Genomic DNA, 27040 nt, shown 5'->3' with positions numbered 1-27040 from the left:
CGTGTCAAACAATCGATTTTTCTCAGCGATGGCTGGACCGATTTGCACGAACTTATTCTCAAATAAAAGCTACAACCTTGCTATCGATTGCCATTGTTTTTGTATTGATCCGACTTCCAGTTCTGGAGTTACCGGTTGAAGAGTACGATCACGCAGCAAATTCCCATATAAACTGATAACACCATGGTATCCGAATGATGTAACAATATTGTTCAAATGTTCAAAATTACTTGGATTTGCGAATCTAGATCACTTTTGACCAATCAACGTAGCTTTGAAGACTATGTCGGTTCTTGGTGCCTTCGGCGAACTCGCCAAATTCCTAAGCTAATATCTTACATATTTTCCAGCGAACTCATAACCAATTTTTACAAGTTTGATTTGAAAGGTATAATATTTCTAATGACTGCAATTGATTTTTTTAAGTACAGACTTTTGGTTCCGGAGTTGGCTTTTGCGGTCACATAGTAATTTCTCATATAAACCGGTACAATCGTAGTAAAGGGCGAACACGAAATTATTGCGACACAGTCAACAGGGCATTACTTTTTTTCCATTGGTTAAAAACCAACCAAATTTTGCACACTTTCTCATTGATGTGTATTGTTTACATGCTGTCAAACTCGAAGTCGTGTTTTTCTATTCAACGAAAATGGAGGTGAACCAACGCGAGTCGAGAGAACAAGTTCTTTCCAAACACCTGGAAATTCCTGACCTGTCGCACCGGCAGTTGGGAAAAATGTTGAACATTCACCATTCAACCGTCTCCAGAGTGTTGAAGCGATTCCAGGAGCGGTTGACGTTGGACCACGGCAAAGGAGCTGGAAGAAAACCGGGACCGGAGAACAAAAAGACGGAGGGAAAGGTGAAGCGGATGATTAAAGCAAATCCCAACGTCTCAAGCCGTGATTTGGCTAAAAAGATCGGCAATGTCGCAGAGCTACGTTCAGAATGCAAAGAAGAGAGCTGGACTACATACATACAACTCGCGCACGGAAGCTCTACGAGAAGATGCTGACAAAATATGGCTGCTGTGTGATGGACGACGAGTTTTTCACCGGCAAGAGCAAGTTCTATGTGGACGACAAATTTAAGAAGAAGAAAATGTCGAAGTTCGCCTCCAAATATCTCATTTGGCAGGCCATCTGCTCTTGCGGACTGAGGAGTGAGCCTTTCGTGACAAAGGGCACAGTAAATGGCGAGATCTACAAATCTGAGTGCCTCGAGAAGCGCCTTTTGCCGTTCTTGCAGCAGCACGACGAAGCTCCGCTATTTTGGCCAGATTTGGCATCATGCCACTATTCTAAAAGTGTCCTGGAGTGGTATGAGGCCAACTCCGTCCATTTTGTTCCAAAGGACATGAATCCGCCAAACTGTCCGGAGCTGCTCCCGGTGGAGCAGTACTGGGCAATGATGAAGCGGGAACTTCGGAAGAGCAAGAAGACAGTCAAAGACGAGAAGGACATGTTAAGAAAATGGAAAAAAAAACTGAGTAACTGGTACCGGATGACACTGTAAAGACTTTGATGGAGGGCATCAAGCGAAAATGCGTTCAATTTTACACTCAAGGCTCAATCGATTAACTTTTCTTTTAATTTTTGAAGTAAATATATGTATAAAACTACCCTAAAATTTTGGTTTGATTTTAAACATTATAAGAAAATTGCCATGACATTTTCGGTGTCGCAATAATTTCGTGTTCGCCCTTTAAAACTCCAAGAGAAAGAAAACATTGCCTCGCGAAAATATACACATGTAAAAAGAGGACATGTACAAAAGAAGGCAATGTCCGTAGTATGTTTGGGTTAATACAGCAATTTCTTAAAAAAAGTTATATGATCTCTCAAAATTTCGTAATTTTTGGTAGCATTGTTATTTATTGCAAAAACTTAGAAAAATTTTTTTGATTGGGCTTTCCTTTTTAGACTGGTGCTAAAAATCGTGATTTTTCAAAATTTGAAAATGTAAAACTTCTATGAATTTTTCAGAAATATTTACTTTTCTTATGAAATGGTTCTTCTTGGTTTAAGAGTGAGAACATTCAATAACTTTGCATTTATATTTTTAATTAAAAGATTATTTGATTTTATATAACATTTTTAAAAAATTAGGTCTATTCGGCCTGCTGTTCCTGGGATACATTTGTTTACATTTCTTACAAAAGAAATGTATAAAATTCACTCAAACTTTGAAAATTTGGTCTCATATACCAATCGACTCAGCTCGACAAATTGGGACAATGTCTGTATGTGTGTGTGTGTGTGTGTGTGTGTGTGTAAATTCACTTCAAAGTAAAAATTTGTCCAGAGTTGATGTATTTATCCGTGGGATTAAGTATTTCGTTCAGTCGTAAGGTAGTCGTTGGATGGTATATGAATGCATAGATCACCAAGTAATCCACCTAGTAGTGAGAAAATAGATTTCTGACATAATTCATATTCATATTATACCTATCCGTAGCATCACCGAGAGCAACTGTGTTTTTGAATAACAAAATTCTAGTGAAAGTTTATCTTCTTTTGGAAGATTTTTGTTATGTTAATCATGGCGTAAAAACTATCAGTTGCATTCTGTATAATAAAAATGTAAGCAATCAAAATTTCGCCCTATATATAAAAATAGTGTCACAGCACTAACCATCATTCACCATTCCTCACTTGACGCCCCTCCCAACCCCGGATCTCTCATCAATCGTGTTCGTGGAAACTATCACGACTCAGATCTATCCCGATATTTCCAAATCCATTTCTAAGATGTGTCATAAGATCTTCACTAATCAAAAACATTTGTTACTATACAAGCTAATTTAATCTTGCGATGCATTTGTTCAGGTTAAAGAAAACAACCCTATTTTCGTCTTCTGTTTCCCTATAAATAGTTTTCCATTTTAGTGTAGAACAAAGCCACTTGCAGAAACAAACTAAATATTACATTCTACTTGAAGAAAAAAAAAATTGTGGTCCTGGCAAAATTTGGAAAATATTTGTATTATGGGAAAACTATAACTAATTAATGTTTAAACTCTGCTTTCATGTGAAGATGGGGAGCTATTCCTTCGAAACGTTGCACTAAGGACAGTCATATGACCAAAAACCGAAAACTACATCAACTCCAATTTAATTCAATTCTATACTGAGCGTTTGTATATACTATAATTACGGAAATCCTTGGATATTTCAAATTGGGTAATATGGTTGTTTGAAGACAAAAATGTTGAAAAGAGACATCCCACGTACACTTTTTTTAAACTTTTCGTATCTCTACTGAATTTTAAACGAAACACTAATGTGTCATTTTAAAATGGTGAACATCTGATTTGGGTTGATGTTATCGAAAATGCAGATTCATTGTATTGGAATGCACTTTTATGAAGGAAGTAACGACTTTCCTTCATCCAGGTTTGGGATTCCTAAACTTCATTTTCCCACGAAATTTTTGATCGTCCTCCGACAAGAAATACTGAAAATTCGCTGAAGCCACGCGATCATCCGTAAATATCACCTTCCAATGCCTAAGTGTGCGCCCTCTCATTACTATTCTGATCTAAGTGTTCCTTTTTCATTACCCGGAATGGAGCAATGCGAAAGAACTCAAACTAATTGTTGTATCTGGTAATCTGAGATGATTTTTCAAATAAAGCGCTCAGGAACTCCCATATTTTCCCTAGGAAAAACAAGGAGTGCTTTATATTATCCATCAAACGGAGAGCCTCCTTGGAACTGAAATGATGTGGGCATGGTCGTTGATAAGCAAATATAAAACCATAAGTTTTGTGGGGAGAATGCTGGCAGCACAGCAACCTCTTTTATAATCGCTCTCACATTTACTGTCATAATAATTTGCATCGAAGCTATGCATAGCTCTCATTATCTGGCGGATGTTTCGGTGATATACGCATTACAATGCTTAGTGCGAACATCTTTACTGTCAGATAAATGTATGTTTTAAAGAACAATATTTACGTTTATATACAGTATTATCATTTCATCGCGAAACATCTATCGTTTGAATCCACATTTTGCATGGTATGCTGTTGCTGCCGAAAAGGTATTTTTGGTTCCATGTATTCCGATCAAAGGGGGAATCGAGTATACAACGTAGAGCCTAGCCACCAGACGAAATATTGCTTCCCTCCATAATCCGTCGACGAACCGGGGCCAATAACCGCGTTTTTAAGCTTTCATCAAGTTTTTCATTTGCCTATATTCGCGTATATTCGGAAAAATTCGGGCGATCCTTATAGGACTTTTTCGCGTCCATTCCTGAGCACACTCTGTCCACCACGTAGTGGGAGACCGTGCACGGTTGCTCGCGCCGGGCACTCGTTTCGTCTGACCTTTGATCGGAGTCTAGAGAATCAAGCCAGTCAAAACGTTGGACGTTTCCACCGGAGGAGCTCCTTCATTGAATGGGCACACTAATTGTAGCGAAATCGAGTACTTACAACGATAACGCGCTTGGCCGCACTGTTGAATTAGGCATTCGTGTCATTTCCACCGCATTCAAGCTATTGAAATTGTCGTGAATATCTTGCAGAAAGACAGATCGGTAATCATCGTGAAGACAACCCCATGGTATACCATGGGAATTGAACTCTTCTAGAACTAGCTGAGATGCGATGTATATGGAGACAATGACACTATGTCTATGCCTTTGTTTCGGATTTGACAAGCAACAACTTCAATACCTGGTTCCGAGCAAAGGCCCTGGCGAATAATATTAAAATTGTGGAAGACCTACGTCAGAACTTATTCAGGTTTTACACAATGCAAATGCATTGTGTGAAACCTAGGAAAATTATAGGACTGAAATATGGAGACACTTGGCGTTTTGGATGTCCCATGCGGACTTTTCGAGACCAGGAAAATTTGAGGACAAGCAAAAATCGGCATCAATAAATTCTGATGAAATGAATCTACCACAAAAGATAACAATCATGGATCCAAAACTCGAAGAGCTTTTTTCTTTTTCAATCATCTTTCTTTTAAACAGGATTCTCAACCCAAAATTGCAATAAAATCCGTCGTTTATTACAATGACTCGAACTGTCTACTTTAGTTCATTCAAATATAAAGCTTTGAATTTAAGCCAATTGTATTTTACCAGGCATGAAAGGATCAGGAAGAAGGGTCATTCTAGTTTACATTAGCTATCCCCTAGAACGAGAAAAGAAATGAAAAGACATGACAAAATCCGTTACCACATTAATCAACATCTTGAAAAGGTATAAGATTATCGAATAAATTTGGTCAACACCTTTCCACACCTCGTTGTTCATAAAGTATCATTTTCGCCCAAGACCCGGAGAAATCTGAAAATATATTTTTTTCTGCTGAGAATGGGACTTTGTATACATTGAAATTTATCTGAATTTACTGTTCATTTAAACCCAACATTTTTTTTGTAAGTCCTTGTTAATCGACTTCTTAATCCATAAGCCCCGCGCACACCTAAAAATTGATAAAATTTTAATAATTTTCTCGGGTGATTTTATATCGATTTGTAGCGTTCAACGAAGTTGTCGACAATGGGATTGTTCATCAAATTCTCACTTTTAGTATTTTTTGAATGTCTATAGTACCAATTAGTAGTAAAAATGCGAATTAATTTCATTAAAAAACTTAAGTTTTCAATCAAAAAACTTTAAAATAAAAAGTTGTTCTAGACCCCCCGACAGAATATTTTATTTTTACTTTCAGATGAAAGGGAAAAGTCCATTCTTTCATATCCCGAAGTTTTACAGATGCCGAATTTGAATTTTGAATAAAGTTGTTCGACAAAGACACCGTGGGGTAATTGTATGGCCCCATTATTTGCAACGATGACCCGCGGCACAAAAAGGCAAACAAGTTGAAGAACCAGTTCAAAAGAACAAAGTTCGGAAGAACAGATCCGGCGAAATGCTCCAAATGAGGCTTATGGTAAATGAGTTGTTTTCTTATACTCCTCGATTTTCGCTGAACGCAATTGCTACCAGAATTTTCACTAACTAATGCAACGGGTTCTGGAATGTGACAAAATCCATATTTCACAAATATGGCCCCTCTCGGAGACTATACCATCTCGACTTCTTGGGCGGGCACGTAGACAAATTACTTCTTCGTACACGCCCAGGAGCGGATATAGAAAAAAATTTCGGAGGGGGTCCGAAATTTCGATTTTGAAATGTTCATAGTAAAATACGTAATATGTAATACCCTCATGTAATTAAAATCAGTTTTGGTGGTCGAATCTGGTTTGGAATGATTTTGAATTTAGAACGAATTAAAAATAGAAATTATTTTAAAATTTCTCAAGAAGTATAAAAATTTCGGGGGGAGGGGGGTCCGGATCCCCAGGACCCTCCCCCTGGATCCATCACTGTACACGCCCGAGTGTTGTTTAGTTAGATAATGCGATATATCGATGATGTCGAATGGCTTACCTGTTGTCTGGAAGTAGAGTATGTATTAGATGGATATAATTTGTAGTGAAGAGGAGAACTATTTATGCCTTCGGAGAAATATTCAAATCGACCTCCAATAAGCCTGAAAGGATGTCGCTCGTCGGAGATACCTTCCCATTAATCAACACTGTCATGCGGGCTTTAGAACCCACGAAACGAAGGTTTTATCGCAGGGAACGGAACATTAATGTATCGGAATTTAAAAGCTTAGAATAATTGGTACTTTGCTGTGGAACATTTGTAACATCAGTCATTTTCGCCGAGCCTTCGGTCATAAAGCCCGTTAATAAAAGGTGTTTTCAAATGTCCACCAGTTACTATCAGGGAACTTTCATTTGCAGAAACAAACTCCATGTCAGAACTTTCGTCAGTACGGGTAGGATTTTTTCCGAATCATACTACTACCCACTCAGAAAAACATTGTTCCGCCGGCCTTGCTTTCTTCCAGCATTCGCACTACATGTCCAGCCCACTGTAGTCTACTTTCCAGTGTCAGTATGTTTGTATATTGAAACCAAACATCACTTAACCCCCATTGGGTGGCAGATGCGGGTGTGTGTGATCTCGCTTCAGAGGCACTGGTATAATCACTGTCACCAACGCGATAATCATGTGTTCTTTCTGGGGCGTCATCAGGGTCTGTGCATTGGGTCGGAGTCCCAAAAGTTGCAAGCTCAAATCCTGTCTCTGGGGTGAATTTTTTTCACATAATTCCTTTTGCTTAACTCACAATTTCGATCTGTTTTCCTCGTTGGACCACAAAAAAAGTTTTAAATAAAGTCTTGGCACTTACATCAAAAAACAAAAAAAATGAATCATTTGTCCTTTATCCAAATTTTAACAAAACCTTCGAAAGGTGAGCTTAAAATAATTTGAAACCTGAGGGCTATGATTAGTTCCATGTTTCGAGATTAGTTCTAAGAATCTCTAACAAGGAAAGACTCTCATTGTTTATTTTCTCTGCTGTTAATTATTCTGTCATTCTTACAGTTGCTCCTAAATTCTATGAATAATATACTAGCCTGAACAATCCTCATTCGTATTAGGAAATATTTTAAAAGTCTTACAATGGTGCCGTTATGATCAAAAGAGAAAGTTAAAAAGAGTCGCCAGCTTCAAAAGGAGCTATGAAATTAGCTTAATAAGCATCACTAAAAATTTTCTTCAAATAAAATAAACTAAGTTTGAAGGAGGGTTTAACTTAACCTTAGCTACGTCGCTGCATACAATTCATCGCGAAAATTGGTTAATCTTTTTTGGATTTTTTGAGTTTTGAGTTTTGTTTTTGTTTTAATATAACATACAAAACAATCTTTTGAAAACCTGACGAGATGAGTTTGAAACACAAAAATCCAACTTAATTTATAATGATATCATACATTATAAATTAAGTTGGATTTTTTTGTTTCGAACTCATCTCGTCAGTAACTAGCAACCACTTGGGGGTAAGTTAGACGATGTATGTGAACTAGTACCCAAATTAGCACCGATTCGACACTAAATCCAAACGTTCAAACGATACATGTGAGCGCCTAAAGCAGCGTTGCCATTATTTATTTTGGGAAATCAGCAAATCCCCGGTTGACGTAAAAATCCGTAAAAATCCGCAAGCAATAAAAGCCCCATTTTTTATTTTTTTCCACCATTAAAGGCTTTTAGAGCTTTTTTACAATCTATTATCATTATATATGAATAACTTTTATTTTTCAATTTTCAAATGTTTGACTGAAAACTCTTTCCACACTCGCCGCTGAATTTGGGAGAAAATCCACTTTCTCAATGAACTAAAGAAGATGCGGAAATTTGACCGGACGCATATTTAGTTCTGCGCACCTTGTTCCAGAAATTTTCAAAAAGCAACATTTAAAAAAACATCGGGCTGTAATGGGTTGAAAAGTGAGCTAACAGTTGCTCACTGAGAGATAATACACCCCTGAATGAGGTGGTGATAGGTTACACCTGGGATGGAAATGGTAATGGTGGGTGGCAGTAGTAAGGAAAGGGGATCATGAAAAACCCGCCATTGGTCATTAGTACCGCGGCGTTCGTGTGCATCGGAAGTGAGTGAAAAGAATAATAAGTAGTGAGATAATATTTAGCGGATATCTTGGAGATCCCAACCGTGCTGTTCATTCAGGACGTTTTTTTAATCCTGGATAAAACACTAACTGCACACGTTTCGGCCTAGGCAGAGGAATCTGCTGACGTTTAACTGCCAAGGAGTTAGCGTACAGGTGCCGCAGAGCCCTGTGAACCCTCGGGTATTGTGCCCTAAACGTAAAGAAGGGCCCTTCTCGGTGAAGCCAATACGGTATCGTTCGTGGCCCATCGATCGAGCCAAAGAAGGAAGACGCCGTAAAGTTCCATTCCCGCCACGCCACCCATCCGCCGTTACAATCGACTGGAGCCTTTGCGACCCACGCAAATCGGGACGCCATAGCTGTACCACCAGCATCATCAGCGAGCGCTCGCCATCAGCGAACACCACGAGCAGCCCAGCATCAGTACGTACCGCAGCAGAAAGCGAACTTGAGACCTACAATAGCCCAATAAACTACACAACACACCCACACCTAGTTTGCTCCTTTTTATTTAAATAAATTTCACTTTTCCACATCCTAGAAATACAATAGTTTTGTGCACAACCTTGTTTCACGAAGCCCCTCCGATTACCCAGTAGCAAGCTGACCTGGAGATCACAGTATCCACGGTCTCTTGCTCTGTGAGCTTTTTCGGGAGTATCTGTCGCAGAAGAGATATTAAACTCACGAATTTAAAAATCAAGGTGCTTCAAAATTTCAAGCTTAATGATTCAAAATTTTAAAAATTAAATACTTTAAATTCTAAAAACAATGAAATCAAAAAATAAGTTATTTAAAACTTCAAAAAGAAAATCATTTCAAAATTCAAAAGTTTAAAAGTTTAAAGGTATGAAAAATTGAAAATTGAAAGATATAAAAATTTAAAAAAATATTAAAATCTGAGGATTCAAAAATTTTAAAGGTTAAAAATTTGGAACCCAAAAATTCAAAAAAATGAAGATATAAAAACCTAATAAACAATTAAGATATTAAAATTTTTTGTAGGTTAATTGTAGGTTTAATTTGAAATTCTGATGTATTTTTTATTTTAAAAATTTAAATGCATTAAAATTTAAAAACATAATGGTAAAAAAATTTGAAAATTCAAAAATAAATATATTTGATAATTCAAAAAGTTAAACATTTAAAAATGCATAGATTCTAAAATTTTAAGATTTGTTGATTTAAAATTTCATGATGTAAAAATTATATCAGAATTTAGGAATTATAAAGTTTAAAAACATAAAGTTTAAAGAATTAAACATTAAAAACTTTAAAATTCAAAGATTTTAAAGTTCAATTTCTTCTCAAAATTTAAAAATCGGAAATATAAAAATTTAAGAATCCAAGAATTTCGAAATTTAATAAATTGAAAATCAAGAAGAAAAATATTCGGAAATTCAAAACAAAAAAATTAAACGCTCATAAATTTTAACTTTGAAATCTCTAAAATTTTAAAACTTTAGCGTTTAAATTTAAAATTTAAAAAACGAGAAAAGCGGGAACGAAGAAACAATCTCAGTTTATAGTATTTTTGTCGAATTTCAACACTTAATGTATTTTTATTGAGTTTTCAATGGTTGCTGAAACTCAGAAACCATTTCGCTGAAATTCAGCTACCGAAATTTATTTTGCCGTTTCGAAATCAATTGTTCATTCGTTCCGAAAAATTCCTAGCTGAGTTAAGTGAGTAGGGGAACATGGGGAGACTTGACCATGCGCAGAATTCTATTATTGGCTATAACGAATTCTATTAGGTTATTAAAAAAATTTCAAAAATATTTTCATGCTTGGTAATTTTCAAAGGTAATTTCAAAAGTTTGGAATGAAAAAACCTTTCCTTGCAGAAAATATTACGAAATTAATGAATTTAAGTTAAATGATGTAATTTTTTATCAAACTTTGTATGGACATATCTACTCGACTAATAATTACTTTCAAAGTACTATATCACATCTTATTCTCTATGAAATATCAAAACTGTTTTACATTAATCGGAACATTGGAATTATTATTACTAAAATTTGCACGACATTGAACGTAAGATCCAATGTTTGGGGAGACTTGACCAAGTGGCAATAAGCTGAAGAAAGATACCAAATTTCTGATATTTACTACGCTGTGGTACCTACTGTTAATGTTAATCACGTCACACAAAAATCCCACGTAAAATATCAGTCTATATCTTTTAGTATTAGTAATCAAAGTGAGCAGTAATATGGATAATTTCGTAACATGTGAACATGCAATGTAACCAGTACAGATAGTGCTTAAAAGGAAATACATTTAAAAATCAAAATTTATGAAGCGCAACTTTTTTCTATTTTTTACTGCTAGCTAAGGATCTGGATAATATGGAAAAAAGGATTACAGTATGTTTAATGACTTTATTTTGTGTCCTGATTTTTTAATATTTTCTTGGTTAAGTCTCCCCGCTGTTGACCAGAGAAAACGTTCACAGAAAAACTTGTATAACTTTTGCAAAAAAAAAAAATTAAAAATTCTGCAAAAAAATCATGAACACGCACAATACCTTTGTACATCATATCTCAATGAGTTTTGAAGGATTGAAAACTGTTTTTAGAGTGTTATGCAGGTTTAGCTGAAAACCTGGTCAAGTCTCCCCATGTGTAAAAGTGCTTCATGATGGGGACGCACAGTACTTCATCAGCGAATGATGATACCAATTTTTTGATAAAGATGATATAATGTATTATTCGTTTGAAAAATCGATGTCATCTATTTCGCTGATAGCCATTTGTCAGTATGGTAAGTAAAATCCTCCAGGCAATCCAAACACAGACATTATAAATTGCACTAAAATAAATCATTTTCTGTTTTCAAATTACAGATGCATTTTTGAAGCATTGTGATTTTGTTCTGAAATATCCCGCCAAATTGCTATCTTTAGCAACCAGTACTACAAAAAGCGGTTTTGTGAATTTAAAGTTACAGTATTTAAAAGAAAGCCATTTTTGCGAAAATCTTCACATAGCTTGTCTGATTATTTTAGATGGTTTTAAACAATTTTCTCCTCAATGGAAAAAAAAATAGTTTTTACCAAAATTGTTCTTAATTAAGGAGAAGTATAGTATAGTATATCTTGCATTGACCTGCTAAGCTAAATTAAATGTTTCGATTTCATTAGTTCTCATCAGCTTAAAATGAGCTTCTTTTCTTGCAGGACATCACGCTTGACTTGGGGTTTGCTCAGGAACACAAATTGTCTCCGTTTTTTTGGAGCTAGCGTCAATCCGGCGCTGGCTTAGTCCGTTAACTAAGTTAGTGTCGGATTCTGAACGCAAATTCAATAACTAACTCAATAAGTTTTTAGGTGTAGAATGGCTGTTCATATAGTAAGCGTTTTTGGCTTCGTAATTCAGATGAAGCATTGTGCCCTTGAAATTTGATAATTCGAAGATGTTTCAGGTGAAAATATGCCAAATCGATTATGCTAACTAATTATTTATTCGTAATTTTCACTCGCTCAACGAAGCAACTCGAGCCTCAAACCCAACTAGTGAATTTATCTCTAAGACGACTTGAACTTAAAAGTTTATCTCTTCCGCATCCTCCGGAATAGGTTCCCGGGATAAAACTAATTTAGATTCGTCCTTCTCGCAAAATACACCCGGCACAATTCAAATTACAACCGTAATAATAATGATAAATCCTCTCGGCGTTAAGTAATCGATTTCCCAAGCTAATATTCATTTAATCCACCGTCTCCTCGCACGCTTCCCCCACCGTGGCACCCTGACTCTGGCTGTACCGGAATCAACATTTATTGCATGGATGGGAGTTTCGAGTTCATAATGCTGGTGTCCTCATCGCTTTCGGGAATAATCTGTTCAAGCACTAATTGCACGGTCCCCCGTTCGATATTTTGCCGCCTGTGGGTTGTCGAAGAACCAGACCGGTGTTGGGTTGATCTGGTCGTTCGCTCAGTTGGTCGAATGTATGTATTAATGTATGAAACCATTTGAGAAGATTCTACAGTGATCTGTTTTTTTTCAGATAAAAAATCCCTGAATAATTGGATTCTAGTTGACTTTGATTTAATCATTGGAATTCATTGAAAGGCTGATTTCATCCTTTGGTATTTGATTTCAAAGCCTGTAACAATTTAACAATTTCGATCAAACCCCGTTCGATCAATTTAACTTTCCATCACAACCAAGCTCCGTGCAAAGCCAGATTTGAATCAACGCCAATTCGTTCAATAGGGGGGGGGGAGGGTTTGAATGATTTCAGCATTTAAACACAACCAGCGTGCAGCTGTGTAGGCACGACACGTTCATTAGAATATTCCATCGGCATCAGCACTGGTTGCAATATTCCAACAATAATATTTTCAATTGGTTCCAAATCAACGCCAATCTGCGAACGGTTCACTCAGGAACCCGTCCGCATCAAAACCCCCGAACCCACGTCACGCTATTGCTAGTCCCTCGCACGCACAGTTATCAGTCTCACTGACACGAACCTTTTCTTTCTACTCTTTTCTCATTCCATTCGCAGGATACCTGCTGTTTAGAGATTTCTGCGACAACATCTCAGACGAACCGGTGCCACATCTAAAATTCTACGAAGAGGTAAGTAAACAGTTGTTTTCGGCACGAGTTTTTCACAGGCACATGCCAACCAGAGCGATCGGACGGCGCGGACGGTGCGGAAAGGTGCAGTGAGGTGTCACACTTTTGCTCTTCGAGAAACTTTTCTTCAAACAGCGCACCCGCTCCGCGCCAACCGCGCCGTCGATGTTGGAGTGTACGGTGTGAACACCGGAATCACGTTTATGGCCCGGCTCCCGGACGGGTGCACGCTCACATAGACGTTAATAGACAAATAAACACGTTGATACATGCTTCATATAATCGCACCCGGGCGCGCGGCACTTTGGCTCTGGTGTAGAACTATGCCAATTTCGTGATGCGGCATGTCGAGAATTGTAAGGGGAAACATGTGCAGTTTTGATATATGAAACGAGTGATGATCTGGGAGTGCTACATAGGCCACCATGAATCAGGACAATTGGAATTTTTATTTAGGTGATGGGTATAGAGTGTAGTTTTAAATTTCGGGTTATTTTCGTTCTCACGAGCATCCATACAAATGGGATTACTGCGTCCCGGATCTCTTGTGAGTTGGGGAGTCTTGCTAGGATATGGTAGGGTTTGGATTGGGTTCTGCCAAACATCAAAAAAATTGGTGTTTACCCAATTTTCCTTTTTAGGGTGAAATATAGCATAGATCAAAACAATAACTCCGAAAGCAGCTCCGACGAAGCGGGTCTGTGCTTCTGCTAAGATCTTAAGATTTCAATAACCTAAAATCTTAGCAATAAAAGGACCCTAACTCAACAGGAGTGCCAACCGGCGCATCGGAATCGATGCCAGTCACGTAAGCGGACAGAACACGAGTCTCGAATTGGACGGCGACTTTGGGCTGACAGGTGTGCTGTTCTACTGCCTGAGTAAGGAAGGATGACACCGACTAGAAATGGCGAGTGGGCTAACAGCACGACTGCCTCCGTTCCGACAAAACCCTGGCAGGTCTCAGGGTACGTTCAAAATTCGTCACCATTTAGTTGATGGCAATAGATTCGGATGGACCATTGACGATTTTACGCCGATCCGGCTCTGAACGCTACTCCCCATGAAGCATAGTGTCAACCCTAACATGATCTACCTGCTGCATAGATAATCGTGGGATCACAAGAGGCGACTATATACAAAGAGTGGATATAGCGGCCTGAAGTTGGGACCCAATAAAATGGAGAAAAAAACAAGAAACTTACACGTACGGACGCAGGCGCGGCGAATCCGTTCGCCAGAGGTGATTTGGTGAGGACACCACAACCAGCAGCAGCTGAAGTCATTCAGCAAGAGCAGGAGGAGGAGAAGCAACAGTCACAGCAGCAGCAGTAGCAACAACAGCCAGATCAGCCCTCAGATGCCAAAAGTAGTAACAGCGAAGTATTTGGTGGAGGAGCTCCACAAGTTTGTGGACGTGAGAAACGATGTCCATAAGGAAAAGGACGCCTCCCAACAGGGAGAAAGCTGGAGTACCGTTGTAGGTCGGAAGGAGAAAGGCGGGAAACAGCAAAACCAGAAGGAAGTGCGCAAAGAGGAGCAGAAGAGGAAAGAAAAACCTTCGGCTCGTCAGAAGGCGCCAAAAGAAGAAGCCGTGCTCGACAAAGCTAATGACGCGATGACTTATGCAGCGCTGGGAAGGGCAGAGGTCAGAGAGGACCTGAAGCTGAGGGATTTGAGGAAAAACGTTGTAAGAATCAGGTGTACTTAAAAAGCCGAGATGCTCTTCGAGTTAAAGAAAGATTCCATGACTAACAGCTCGACCTTCCAGGAGACTATTACCAAATCCATGAGTGAAAAGGCAGAAGTTAAAACCTTAATCCCGGATATGGTAACTGCGTGCAAGGACCTTGATGTAATCGCGACGGAAGGCGACCTGAGAGGTGCACTGAAGCAGCAGTGTAGGTGTACATGACGATTCGGTTAAAGAAGGGATATGGAGGAACTCAGACAGCGATGATTCGTTTACCGCAAGGCGCTGGAGGTAGTCAAAGCTGCGGTTGGACAGTCGAGATGCCCATTAAGAGCCGCCTCACGTGTGCATAAACAAGCGGAGAAATGATTCAAGTGAATGAACTATGTACATTTGACAGGGGCTTGTAAAGACACGGAGAGATCCGGGATGTGCTGGAAAAGCGTGGGAGACTGCACGCAGTGGCCAAAATGCTTGCATCGCACTCCGCCAGACGGAAATGACCATCAGACGGGTGGCTTCAAATGCCCTACCTACAAGACTGCAGGCCAACGGTTATGGAGATAACCTAGATAAATCTGAATCACTGCGAAACCGCACAGCAACTGTTGTGGCAGTCTACGACAGAAATTATGTGTGAAGTCGCTGTGATTGCGGAGCCGTATCAAGTCCACCCCCCTGATCACGGTAACTGGGTGGCGGATAGATCGGGAATAGCTGTGATACAAGTTATGGGCAGATTCCTCATTAAAGAAGTGGTAGAACGCTCATACGAGGGCTTCGTGATCGCCAAAATGAACAGTGTCGTCGTGGGCAGCTGTTGCGCTCCTCCAAGTTGAACAGTGGAGCAGTTCAGTCTAATGCTGGAGCAGTTGATCGGTCGAATGCCGGTAGTCATTGGTGGCGACTTCATCGCCTGAGCTATGGAGTGGGGCAGTAGAGTAACCAACTTAAAGGGGGCATACTGCAGGAAGCTCTAGTGAAGTTAGATGTACGATTGTGAATGAAGGTTCCGTTAGCACATTTCGGAGATACGGGAGGTCTCATTCTGTAGTCCCTCATTGACGGCGCACATGGTTGGAGAGTATGCGAAACGTATACGCATGGCGACTATCAGTGTATTCGTTACCGTATCGGTCAACGGATCCCTGCTGCAGCATTGAGACGGATGACCTGCGAGCGAAAGTGGAAGACTACAGTCTTCAACAAAGACCTCGTCGTTGACGCACTTCGGCCAAATGGCGGAAACTAGAACGTGGATGCGGCTGATTTAACAAGAAGGATTGTGACGCCACACTGCCGCGAAAACTTGAGCCTCGCAATACACGCCGTCCAGCTTACTTGTGGAGCGAGAGGCTTAGTACACTACGTGCTGCTTGCCTCAGAACCAGAACGCTGTCTCAGAGAGCAGTACCGGAACAAGATAGAGGGGAGCGCGTCAGCATTTATGAAAGCCAGGACCGCTTTAAAACAGGAGATCAAGCTCAGCAAGTCAGATTGCCACAAGAAGTAGACGCCACTCCCTGAGGCGAGGCGTAATGAGTCGTGATGGCGAAAATTCCGGTCTCGTCGACGCCAGCTGAAATGTACCCGGGTAAGCTGAAGATAATTGTCCCGATTTTGTCCCGAAGCTCGGATGATCGGCAAGTGACTAACGATGAGCTCGCAAAAGCGCCTGGTACCAAAGAAAGCCCGCAGTCCACATGGAATACCAAACGTGCGATCCTCGCATATCCGGACATGCTCAAGATGGTGCTGCAGAAGTGTTTAAACAAAAGCAACATCTCCGAAATGTGGTGTTGCTGCCAAAGCCAGGGAAGCCACCAGGCGATCCGGTCTCTTATAGGCCTTTAATACTAGAAACGTCAGGAAGATAGTAAAACTCGATTCGATGGCGAGGTGGCAGCAGGAATGACACAGTACAAAAATGATAGGTGGACCGACCGTCTTATCCCAAACTTGTTGACGTGCATCAATAGAAAGTACGGAGAGGTGACCATCCACCTGACACAACTACTGTCAGGTCATGGCTGTTTCAGGAAGTATCTTCGTCGGTTCGGGCACGAAACGTAAACATTGTGCCCGGAGTATTAGAACGTCGAGGATATACCGAGGCATGTGGTCTGTGAATGTCAGAGGTTCCAAGCGAGACACAGAGAGATTCCCGAATCGGACTTGCCGAACCGGCGGGAGAACTTCCTTCGCCGGGGAACTCCTTGTCGGCGTAAGCTAGATTCACTGCCGGGAACTGGACTGTGTAGACCACCGAGACACCACCAGTTGTGGGTCGTCAGCGAACCGGACGCCATGCTCCACCGGAATCGCCGAACTGACCTCGATACCTGGTTGGTTGGATCAGTTTCGGTAGAATTTCTCTCGCTGAGGAATTCTCCGTCGGAGTAGGCTAGGTCCACTGTTAGGGACTATACTGAGTATTTCGCGAACAAGTTAGGAGATCAACGAGTAAATGATGCTGAATGCTATGAGAAGGGAGTTGCGGTGTTAAATGGTTCAAGGAAACCGAAGGGCTTGGTAAATTAGACTATCTGAATTTTGCGGTCCAGATTGTCTACTTGGGGGAACAGCACTAAGTCTCAACTCACAGCTAGCTTTCCGACTGCTATGCAGAAACTGCCAGTCTGTCAGGATAATTGAAAACTGGTGGTGTGTCGAGGAGTGGTGCTGTAACCCTATTGAAGGAACTAAGTACTAAGTAGTTGGGTTAGAGTGAAACCTTCCCCGAACTAATGCCGTAGGGTAGTGCCGGGGAGGAATCATCCTCTGGACAAGTGCAGCTGTTTTAGCGGGTTACGTGGCATTCCAAACCCGTTCCCTGAGATGTTGGTTTTTGTACATTTTTTTCTGCTCAGGACTTTTTTGAAAGTTTTCTACATACATACACAAAGACATTTTCTGATTTCGTTGAACTGATTCCAATAGTATATGAGACTCGACCGTCCGGGCCTCGGTTAACACTTCGATAATTGAAGCGAATGCCTAACCCTTTTTTAAGAAAAAGACAAATGTGAAGAAAACCTCGGAGGACCGAGTCTCTTCCCACGGCATGATACTGTACCTATTCTAGTGGTTATATCACATAGAAACTTTGACTAAGACTACGTTATCTGTAGTTAAGTTACATTTTGTCAAATTTATCACTTACCGTAGCGACCTTTATAATCTCCTTATGACGGTCGAAATAATGTACATAGTGGGTTTAGGGCGAACACCCGGGTTTGGTGCGATCGTGAATCGATTACGTCCGGAAATCTCTACCCTAGATCTTAGCAGCCTGGGGCTCTGCATTCAGTTGGACTAATAGGAAAATGATGCTCGTATTCACTAGACGGTACGTTCCGAGGTGGTGTGACCGAGAACTGTGCTGATACGGGGAAACTCGCTCTCTTCTAGCTTTTAGACAGCGCAGTGGGAGTTGGTGTAAAATTCGCGGCCCGCGTGATAATTCAGGGACACCTGCGAATGTGCAAATGACCACGCGGTTGCGGGATCGAGTTTATACATGCCAAGCCGCATACGAGCTGGCAAATACGACAAACACGTTAACATACAAACGCTTGAGCCCTTCGCGATCATTTATTCACATATACGCTCGCGATCTTGCAAGCTTGATAACAACTGGCGATAGAGTGAACTTTAAGTAAATTTATATCACATATTATCAAAATACAAATATTGGATTTATAACGTTATGAAAGAAACTTATTATTTGTGTTTTTCTGAACAGCCAACAGGAGTACTGTTCAATTCGCCTTTTCATCACATTCTGCTGCGCAATTATTCGTCAAGCATATATCAATCCGTTAACCCTACCCCAACCCGCACTCTGATCCTCTCCCATGACGTTTTTGTGGTCTGCATGGACCATTCAGACATTACCCCTACTATCATCGGCCTTGGGCTGACTTGTGCTCTTATTGCCCCACCAAACGCTGCAAAATGAAAACCCAAGTAACAATTTTGGTTATATTGAAGTTTTATAGCGTTTAATAAAACTAATATTTAAAACCTCCCATGCTAACTTTATGGTCTTATGTACTTCCTGGAGGATAAACCTATAAACCCATGTTATGACAAATTGGCCCAGTTTTATTGTAATCAGTAGAACTTGTTATGCAAACTATCATAGGAGTAATAGTTTTATTACAGTTCTATTCTACTCTTTAGGTGTAATATTAAACCAACAGCATAAAACCTTCTCCTGATCTAGCAGTGTGCAAAACCACTATATGAGCGCTATTTAACCATCATAAAACTGTAAAGTCTTCCTGAAGAAGTCCATAAAACTTCGTATGCTATCCATGTTAGAACTTTCAGTTTTAACCTGAATTTTTACACTGATGAGATGTATTCAATAAAATTTTATCGTGGTTTTATCCCTTAACATCGCATGATGCCAATCATCGAACAAAATGCCATATTGTAAGATATACATTTTTTCAGAATAGTGATTAAAAGAATTTTATTATTGTTCATAACACACCCATGCGTGTTTGAAGGCATGCCGTTAAGGATTTATGGTGAAACATCATGAAAGAGCAACGCAAAATAAATGCGCCCCATGAATTCTACTAAAAAGAGCATTCGGTAATATTTTTCTGCAAATATTGAAACAACACTTAACCAAGTTTTAGTAAAAAATGTTTTGTTAAAAAGTGCAGATTCTTTCAAAAAAAATGTCTCAAAACGTTTGATTCCACCCTTCATACGAACAAGAAGGCGTATATTTGAGAAATTTTACTTCGCAATTTTCTATTTTTGCTTCAAGGCGACATTTTTTTTAGTAAAACTTGGTATACTTGAATAATTCTTTCATAAGACAATTTCTCCTAAAACGGTCATAACTGAGCAATTCATATAGCAAGCGTGATTATCATGGCACTTCTGCATCTATGTTGAGAGTGACAAGTTTTATGCTGGACTAAATCACAGCTTGCTGGTTTTGATTATTTTGACAGTAACTTTGTCCAAGATGGTAAATCGAAGGTGGGGGTTTTTATTATGTAACGGTGCGCTTGTCAAATTTGAGTAGCGCTATAGATTAAAATACACACACTGAATACTCGCCATCTCTATAGTGTGTTCACCATTTACTGTTAGTGTCATTCCAATCGAGCACGAGATTTGTCAATAGTCCTCGTTCGATAAAGATTCGCAGATATTTTCTTTAAATTATGTTCCGAAATCTAGGGACAGATTTTGAGATGCATTTTTAAGAAACAACGAAATTAAACATTTACTTTCCATCGAAATAGGAATTTGAAATGCATTTTGCGTTGCGTGTAAGACGTCAAAGCCCTGCCACAAACTAATTCTACTCCAACAAAGTTTCGAACGAAGTAGATCAGCGTCAGACGCTTGTTGAACAAATGTTTCGGCAAAAGAGTGAAAGTTGATGCAATAATGGAAATGAAATGCGTTTTTTCAAATTGGATTCAAATTTGTTATGCATTTCTAGAGTGATCTGACCCTAGACCGAAATGCATTTGTATGAGCTTATTGTTTATAGTACTAAAACGCAGATGGGCTTCCTTTTTTGTAATATAATGTGAGAAGTGGTTCTTAAAATTGTTGCAACGTTTTTGACGTTGTTTTTGTCGGTAAAGTCAATTTTTGTAAACAGCCAAAAAACAAATCATTGCAACCCTCTCGTGATTGACAACTGCAACAGCACGCACAAAAAAGCTCTCACCTTTATTTACCATCTTGATAATCATTCTGGAAAAACGAGAAAAACAAACCAATCCTCCAGTCAGCGGTTGTTCAGAAATTCTTATTAACCTGCAAAGACGAAATAATCCTGACTTGGTTCGTATTCTGCTTTGGGTCAAAAGAAATTGAGGAAGAATTCCATTTCCAAATGGAATTTTCGAAGTAACTTAGTTGCACTACAGTTACTATATTACATGTACATGAACAATAAGATTCGAGCTTCTGATGACAATTTTATAACTCCTTAGTATGCCTTTCATAAGAGTAATTATTTTAAAGAGGTTTTAATATAGATATTCCCAAACCTGAATACGTGCAATAATTTCCGATAAAACTGTCTTATAACTTAATTTCTTGTTGTATGTTAGTTTTATTCGAGTTTTAACAAAGTATATAGAACCGTTTCACAACCACTATATAAACTTGTAACCTAAAGCTTTATCGTGGAAGTCATAACATAGTTTTATAGTGAAATTTAGGAACAAATGAAATGACAGCTGCATAAAACCATAATAAAATCACCGGTTTCAAGGATTCCTTCATAAAACCAGGATAAAACAATGATAAATCCCCTAGGCATTTTAATTGTTACTTGGGAATGAAGCTCGGGGTGCCGAGTCTAGTATATGAGACTCGATTCAGTTCGTCGCGATCGAAAAATGTCTGTATGTGTGTTCGTGTAATTATATGTATCCGTGGAAGTGTCATATAGTTGCTAGTGAAATTTATTTGAATCTGAGTTCTGGTTATGGAGTTATGGGTTGAAGAGTGCGGTTACATCAAATTCCTGAATAAACCGGTATCATCTTGCTATTTAAATGATGCAAACATTTATATAATACTAGCTAATACCCATCGCGCGTTGCTGCGACTTTCAACGAAATAGGAGGGAAACACAATTTGTTCCGAAGCGCCATCTGGCAAGTGGATAATCCCCAATCAATAGCACACAAACACGCTCCATAACAAATGCCTACTATGTACGAAATTTGACGGCAATCGGTTAAGCCGTTTGGGAGCCCATAAATCATATACATACAAACTTTGACTTTTATATATATAGATATATACAGGGTGTTTGGTTCATGGTTAAAAATCTCTCGGGGGGTGATAGACTGTCATATTTGGAGAAAAAAATTGTTCTACACATACCATCATACAATCTTAACCGTTACAGAGTTATTGAACTTTTAGTGTAAAAAACTTATTTGTCTTAAAATACCTCTAACTTTAAAAGTGTACTTTGTATTTTAAATGTTTCAGTTCCATTCGAAAGGTGAGAAAATTTCGCATTGAGTGATGCCCTTACATGTTTCAGCTAATGAGTTTAAGTAGCCTTTTCAAAGTAATTTATTGAAAATTAAACAATTTCAAACGATTTTTCGTTCATTTCTTGAAAATCCTAATAGTTAACCTCATCATTTTAATAATTCAGAGTGTTAGTCTTGATGAGCTGCTTAATTTATTCTTTGACATGATGCACTTACCTTTTCTTATTTTCATGATTTTGGGTTATTCTACTTGGATATTTTTATCTCATTTTCACTAGTACCAGCTCTAATTGAAAAATTACGGCACTTATTGTACTTTTTTTTCTTTTTATTCAAAAGCCAGGAAAATTTTACAGTGAAAAATGTATTAATACCTTTCAGTTAAGTGAATTTAGTATTCTTTTAAAAGTAAATTAGTTTAAAGTTAGTGCTATTATTAGCATTTTCGTTAATTTTCTTAAAATAGTAAATAATAAACATCACCATTATTATCATGGAAATAATGCATCTCAGCAAGTTCTACAGTTCTTTCTTTGACTCCATTCAATTATCTCTTTTGGTTTCGACGCAAAATCGTTTTTATCACATCGTTTCATAGGCAAAAATAATGATTTCGAACCCACTACATTTGTGGCGAGCTCATGCTGTGTTAACAAAATGAAAAGAGATATAGACCAAGTGTCTAATAAAAAGTTATAGAGAACATTAAGGGGCATCAAATGAACAATAGTTACGATAAATTTTGTTGATTAATAATTAGAATAATTAAAAAAATCTCCAAAAAACACAAATTTTGAGTTATTTCTTAGTAAAAAATCATTTAGTACACTTAACTAAAAGATATTTGTACATGCACTGATAGGACATTTTCTCAGCTTTCCAATGAAATCTTGTAAATAACGATATAAAGCATATTTTTTAGATTAGAGTCTTTTAAGCACTTGCAAGTCGGTTACAGGAAAAGTATAGTAATGAAATTACAAAGAAATGAGAAGTGATAGAAATATGACGTCCAAGAACAAGTCATGAATCGTCCTAAAACCCAACTTTTGGATAATGGATATTGCTATAATCATACTTTATTATTTCGAGAAAATTAGCAAAAACCTCCTCAAAAACACTAACTTTTAATTACTCTACACTTAAAAGGTAATTAAAACTAATTAACTAAAAGATATGAGAGCACCATTCAATAGGAAATTTTCTCACCATTCGAATGGAACTGAAACATTTAAAATACAAAGTATACTTTTAAAATTAGAGGTATTTTAAGACAAATAAGTTTTCTACACAAAAAGTTCAATAACTCTGTAACGGTTGAGATTTGATGGTATGTGTAGAACAGTTTTTTTTCTCCAAATATGGCCCCGAGAGATTCTTAACCATGAACCAAACACCCTGTATATATATATATATATATATATATATATATATATATATATATATATATATATATATATATATATATATATATATATATATATATATATATATATATATATATATATATATATATATATATATATATATATATATATATATATATATATATATATATATATATATATATATATATATATATATATATATATATATATATATATATATATAGATTTTCTAAATTGCAGAGATTTGTGATTCTGGCTCATTGACCCCAATTAAATCCCTTAACTGAGAACTTTTCTTATAGTTAGATAACACTAGTTTACAAGAAAAATGAAGCTTCAAGAAAAAGTATTTTTTAGACTAATTTTGGGTCGCTGAACACGAAAACAATATTCATTTTTTGTTCAAAGAAGCGACTTTGTGATTTTCTCAAAAAACTCGTTTTTGAGCACTTTTTGTAGTTTTTAGTCAATATTTCTTGTCAAAACCTTTCGATTAATTTAGTCAATATGCAGGTTGAAAGATGCCGAGATGCCCTTTCCAAAAACATATAATATGTGTCGATCATGTGTAGAATTTTTAGTGCTGCAAGCGACCAAAGTTTAAAAAAAGTGCATTTTTGACCATTTTTGAAAGTTACTCATTTTTAAATCATTTTTTTACCTAAAACAATTTTTTTCGGACCTTTTACAATCTAAGATGACAGATAATATGTTTACGTTAATTTTAGGCCTAATATCACTAACATCGGATGGAAAATGTTGATGCTATGGCACATTGAGCAAAATGAAAATTTTATGATTTTAGCGGACCCTGCCCTGGTGCGGCGGTTTAGAGGGTGTAGCACTGGTCTCATAAGCCAGTCGTCAAATATTCGAAGGAGTCTCAGTGGGATCGTAGCACTAGCCACGTAATATTCTGTGAACTGAAAATCTGCTGTGAAGCCTGTTGAAGCAGAAGGCGAAAATTCCTTTAATTCGTAAAATATGAACTCACCACAGACAAAACAAAACTTTTCCAACGATATTTCCAAATTTTAAAAAGAGCACTTAGTTGTACAATGAAATATCCAAAGCCATTCAAATGCCGCAGGATGGATGGATGCAAGCTCGAGAAGACAGTACCCAACACAAACAATAACTATCAAGTATAGAAGATTATTTCAGCCGAAAGTATGATTGGGCGAAAAATAAAAAGTTACAATTTTCACTCAGTGCTTCATTCCATTTACATTTTTCATCCGACTTTTGTGACCATTGGATTAAAATTTATGCAAAAAGATTGCTTATCTCATTAGATTCTAAAAGAATTTTCTTCTGTCCTTTATTTATTATAAAAAAATTACTAGAAATATGCATTTTTTGAAAAAAGGTCGAACATTGGACTTTTTTTTACTTTGGTCGATTGTAATAATAAATGTACATTTCTCGACAAACATACGATTACGGCTTAAAAACCAACTGTCAAAATTCTCTTTGAAAGGAAATTCCGGACAAACCGTTACTGGCTAAACGCAGTTCATAGTAGTTAATGCAAGAGAAAACTTTTTTCTTTTGTTTTCTATAAACATCTGTGATTGGCGGTAACAGTTTGTCTGAAATTTCATTTCAAAGAGAATTTTGACAGTTGGCTTTTAAGCCGTAATCATATGTTTGTCGAGATTTGATCATCTTACGCATATTTTTTTTTCTTACGCATATTATACATTTTCGGAAAGGGCACATCAATACCTTTCGAACTGTTTCGATCGGATCCTATTTGAACAAGATATTGACAAATAACTAAAATAGTGCCCAAAACAACTTTTTCAAAGAAATCTTGAAAATGCTTCTTTGAAAAAATGGACTTGGTTTTCGTATTCAGCGATCCAAATTAACTGAAGAAGCACCTTTCTTCTTAGCTTATCGCGATTACCTTAAAATTGTTAAAATCTGTCACATTAGATTCTGAAAATATGAAAAATTATTTTTCTGTAATAAAAAATAGAGCAAAAACAAAAAAGCGGAAGCTTAAACTCGAACTTCTTTGAAAGAGAAATAGAGTATTATTTTCGTATTCAGCGACCCAAAATTAATCTAGAAAACACTTTCTCGTAACTTCATTTTTCTTGTAAACTAGTGTAATCTTATTTAAGACCAAAAGAGATATGTGAAAAACAGAGCAATTTTCACTCGGTGCCTAATAACATCACCAGTTTTTCTCGGATTTTCGTGATCTTAAGCTTAAAATTCACGTGAGAAGTATACCTGTCACATAAAATTTTGAAAGATTTTTTTTGCTGATTTATTTTTTTATGAAAAATCAACCAAAAATTAGTAATTTTACCAAACACTACTTTTTTTGACTTTGGTTGCTCTTAACCCTAAATTGTTGATATTTTATCCTAACATGTTATACATTTTTGGAATGGGCACATCAATACCTTTTGAATGGTGGGATTTTCGTTTGTGTTAATCGAAAGATTTGTTCCTGAGATATTGGCCAAAAACTGCAAAAAGTGCTCAAAAACACCTTTTTTGAAAAAATCACAAAAACGGTTCTTTGAAAAAGAAAATGGATATGATTTTCGTGCTCAGCGACCCAAAATTGACTTAGAAAACACATTTTTTCTTAACTTCGTGCAATTAACTCAAAATTTGTAAACTTGTTATAGATAGTTTATACATCCGGGTACAAAAGTAGGTCCAGAATATTAGGTTTGGAATGCCGAATGTTCCGAATAGCGAAGACAACGACGATTGCGACAATTGTAGTCTGATGTTTTGAATCTAATGTCCACACTGTACTTTTGCAGCCTATTGGACTAGTATATAAACGAATTTCGCGCAAAATCGTATTCAGAGTTGGCAGCACCCTCTCAGATTTTAATGAAACTTTCTGTACATGAGAACATTGAGCTTGCCTGAGCTTGAGCTTGTGCGACCACCCCTGGTTGCCATTCCGTTATCGATCTGGACTAGCTGAAGTTGCACAGAGAATACGTAGATAATTATGCTTGGGAATAGCGAAACATTTTTCAATGTGCAACTGCTGGTAATCCTAAAGTATTGATCAATATCGGCACCGGCCAGGCCCGAACGTAGATCGCGGAAGGAAAGGGAAGGAATGGTTAGTCCGATACTTGCTTTTGCTAGAGGCCGTATATACTACTGCGAACTCCACAAGTATCACAGGAGGAGGATATTTTTGTTAGTAAGAGTGTAGAATTTGGATCACTTCTTCTTTACCGACGCCAGAGAGGTGACTTCACTATCTGGACTAGATATCGATCCACCAAACTCATAGACCGGGGACCAACGGCTTTACTTCCCTTCCGAAGGAAGACGTGACCACAGATTTTTTTCACCTCAGAAAAATCTCAACGACCTCGGCTGGAATTGAACCAGGCAAATTGGAATGAGTGGCGGTCACGGTCCAAAAATGATCTAGACCAGCGGTTCTCAACCTTTTTCGTATCACGGACCCCTTAGATATCACACTGGGTTGCTGCGGACCCCCACAGATGAACATCAATTTTGTATGCTATTAATATGTTATTTTCAATTTGTTAGGAAACAGGATTTGAAATTTCAATATGCACTCGGGAAATATATTTTTTTCGCGGACCCCCAGCAACGACTTCGCGGCTGCCTAGGAGTCCGGTGGACCTCAGGTTGAGAATCACTGATCTAGACTGTCTTTTGAAAAGGGTCAAACCTTTTTGTAGGAGTGATTTTCACAAAATTAGTCAAATTTTTGAATAAAAATATTGACAAAATTCTTCATAAATTCCTACACTGAAAAAATCGATTTAAAAAATTTAAGGTCGATTAAAAAAAACCATCTTTGATTTGGATGAA

At 37.8% G+C, this 27040-nt stretch overlaps 1 protein-coding gene across 2 annotated transcripts in view; it reads left to right on the top strand.

The window, feature by feature from the left end:
• The window catches only part of LOC131689976 (G protein-coupled receptor kinase 1), a 421810-nt gene that overhangs the window by 168720 nt on the left and 226050 nt on the right, over positions 1 to 27040 (top strand). For both annotated transcript variants that reach the window (XM_058975399.1, XM_058975398.1), the window contains exon 3: positions 13048 to 13121. In XM_058975399.1, coding sequence (XP_058831382.1) covers positions 13048 to 13121 — 74 coding nt within the window. The remainder of the gene's footprint in view (positions 1 to 13047; positions 13122 to 27040) is intronic.

This window comes from Topomyia yanbarensis, chromosome 3, assembly GCF_030247195.1.
Source record: "Topomyia yanbarensis strain Yona2022 chromosome 3, ASM3024719v1, whole genome shotgun sequence".
Lineage (NCBI taxonomy): Eukaryota > Metazoa > Arthropoda > Insecta > Diptera > Culicidae > Topomyia > Topomyia yanbarensis.
Note: the sequence above shows the minus strand (reverse complement) of the source record. Positions and strands in the feature narration are given on the sequence as shown.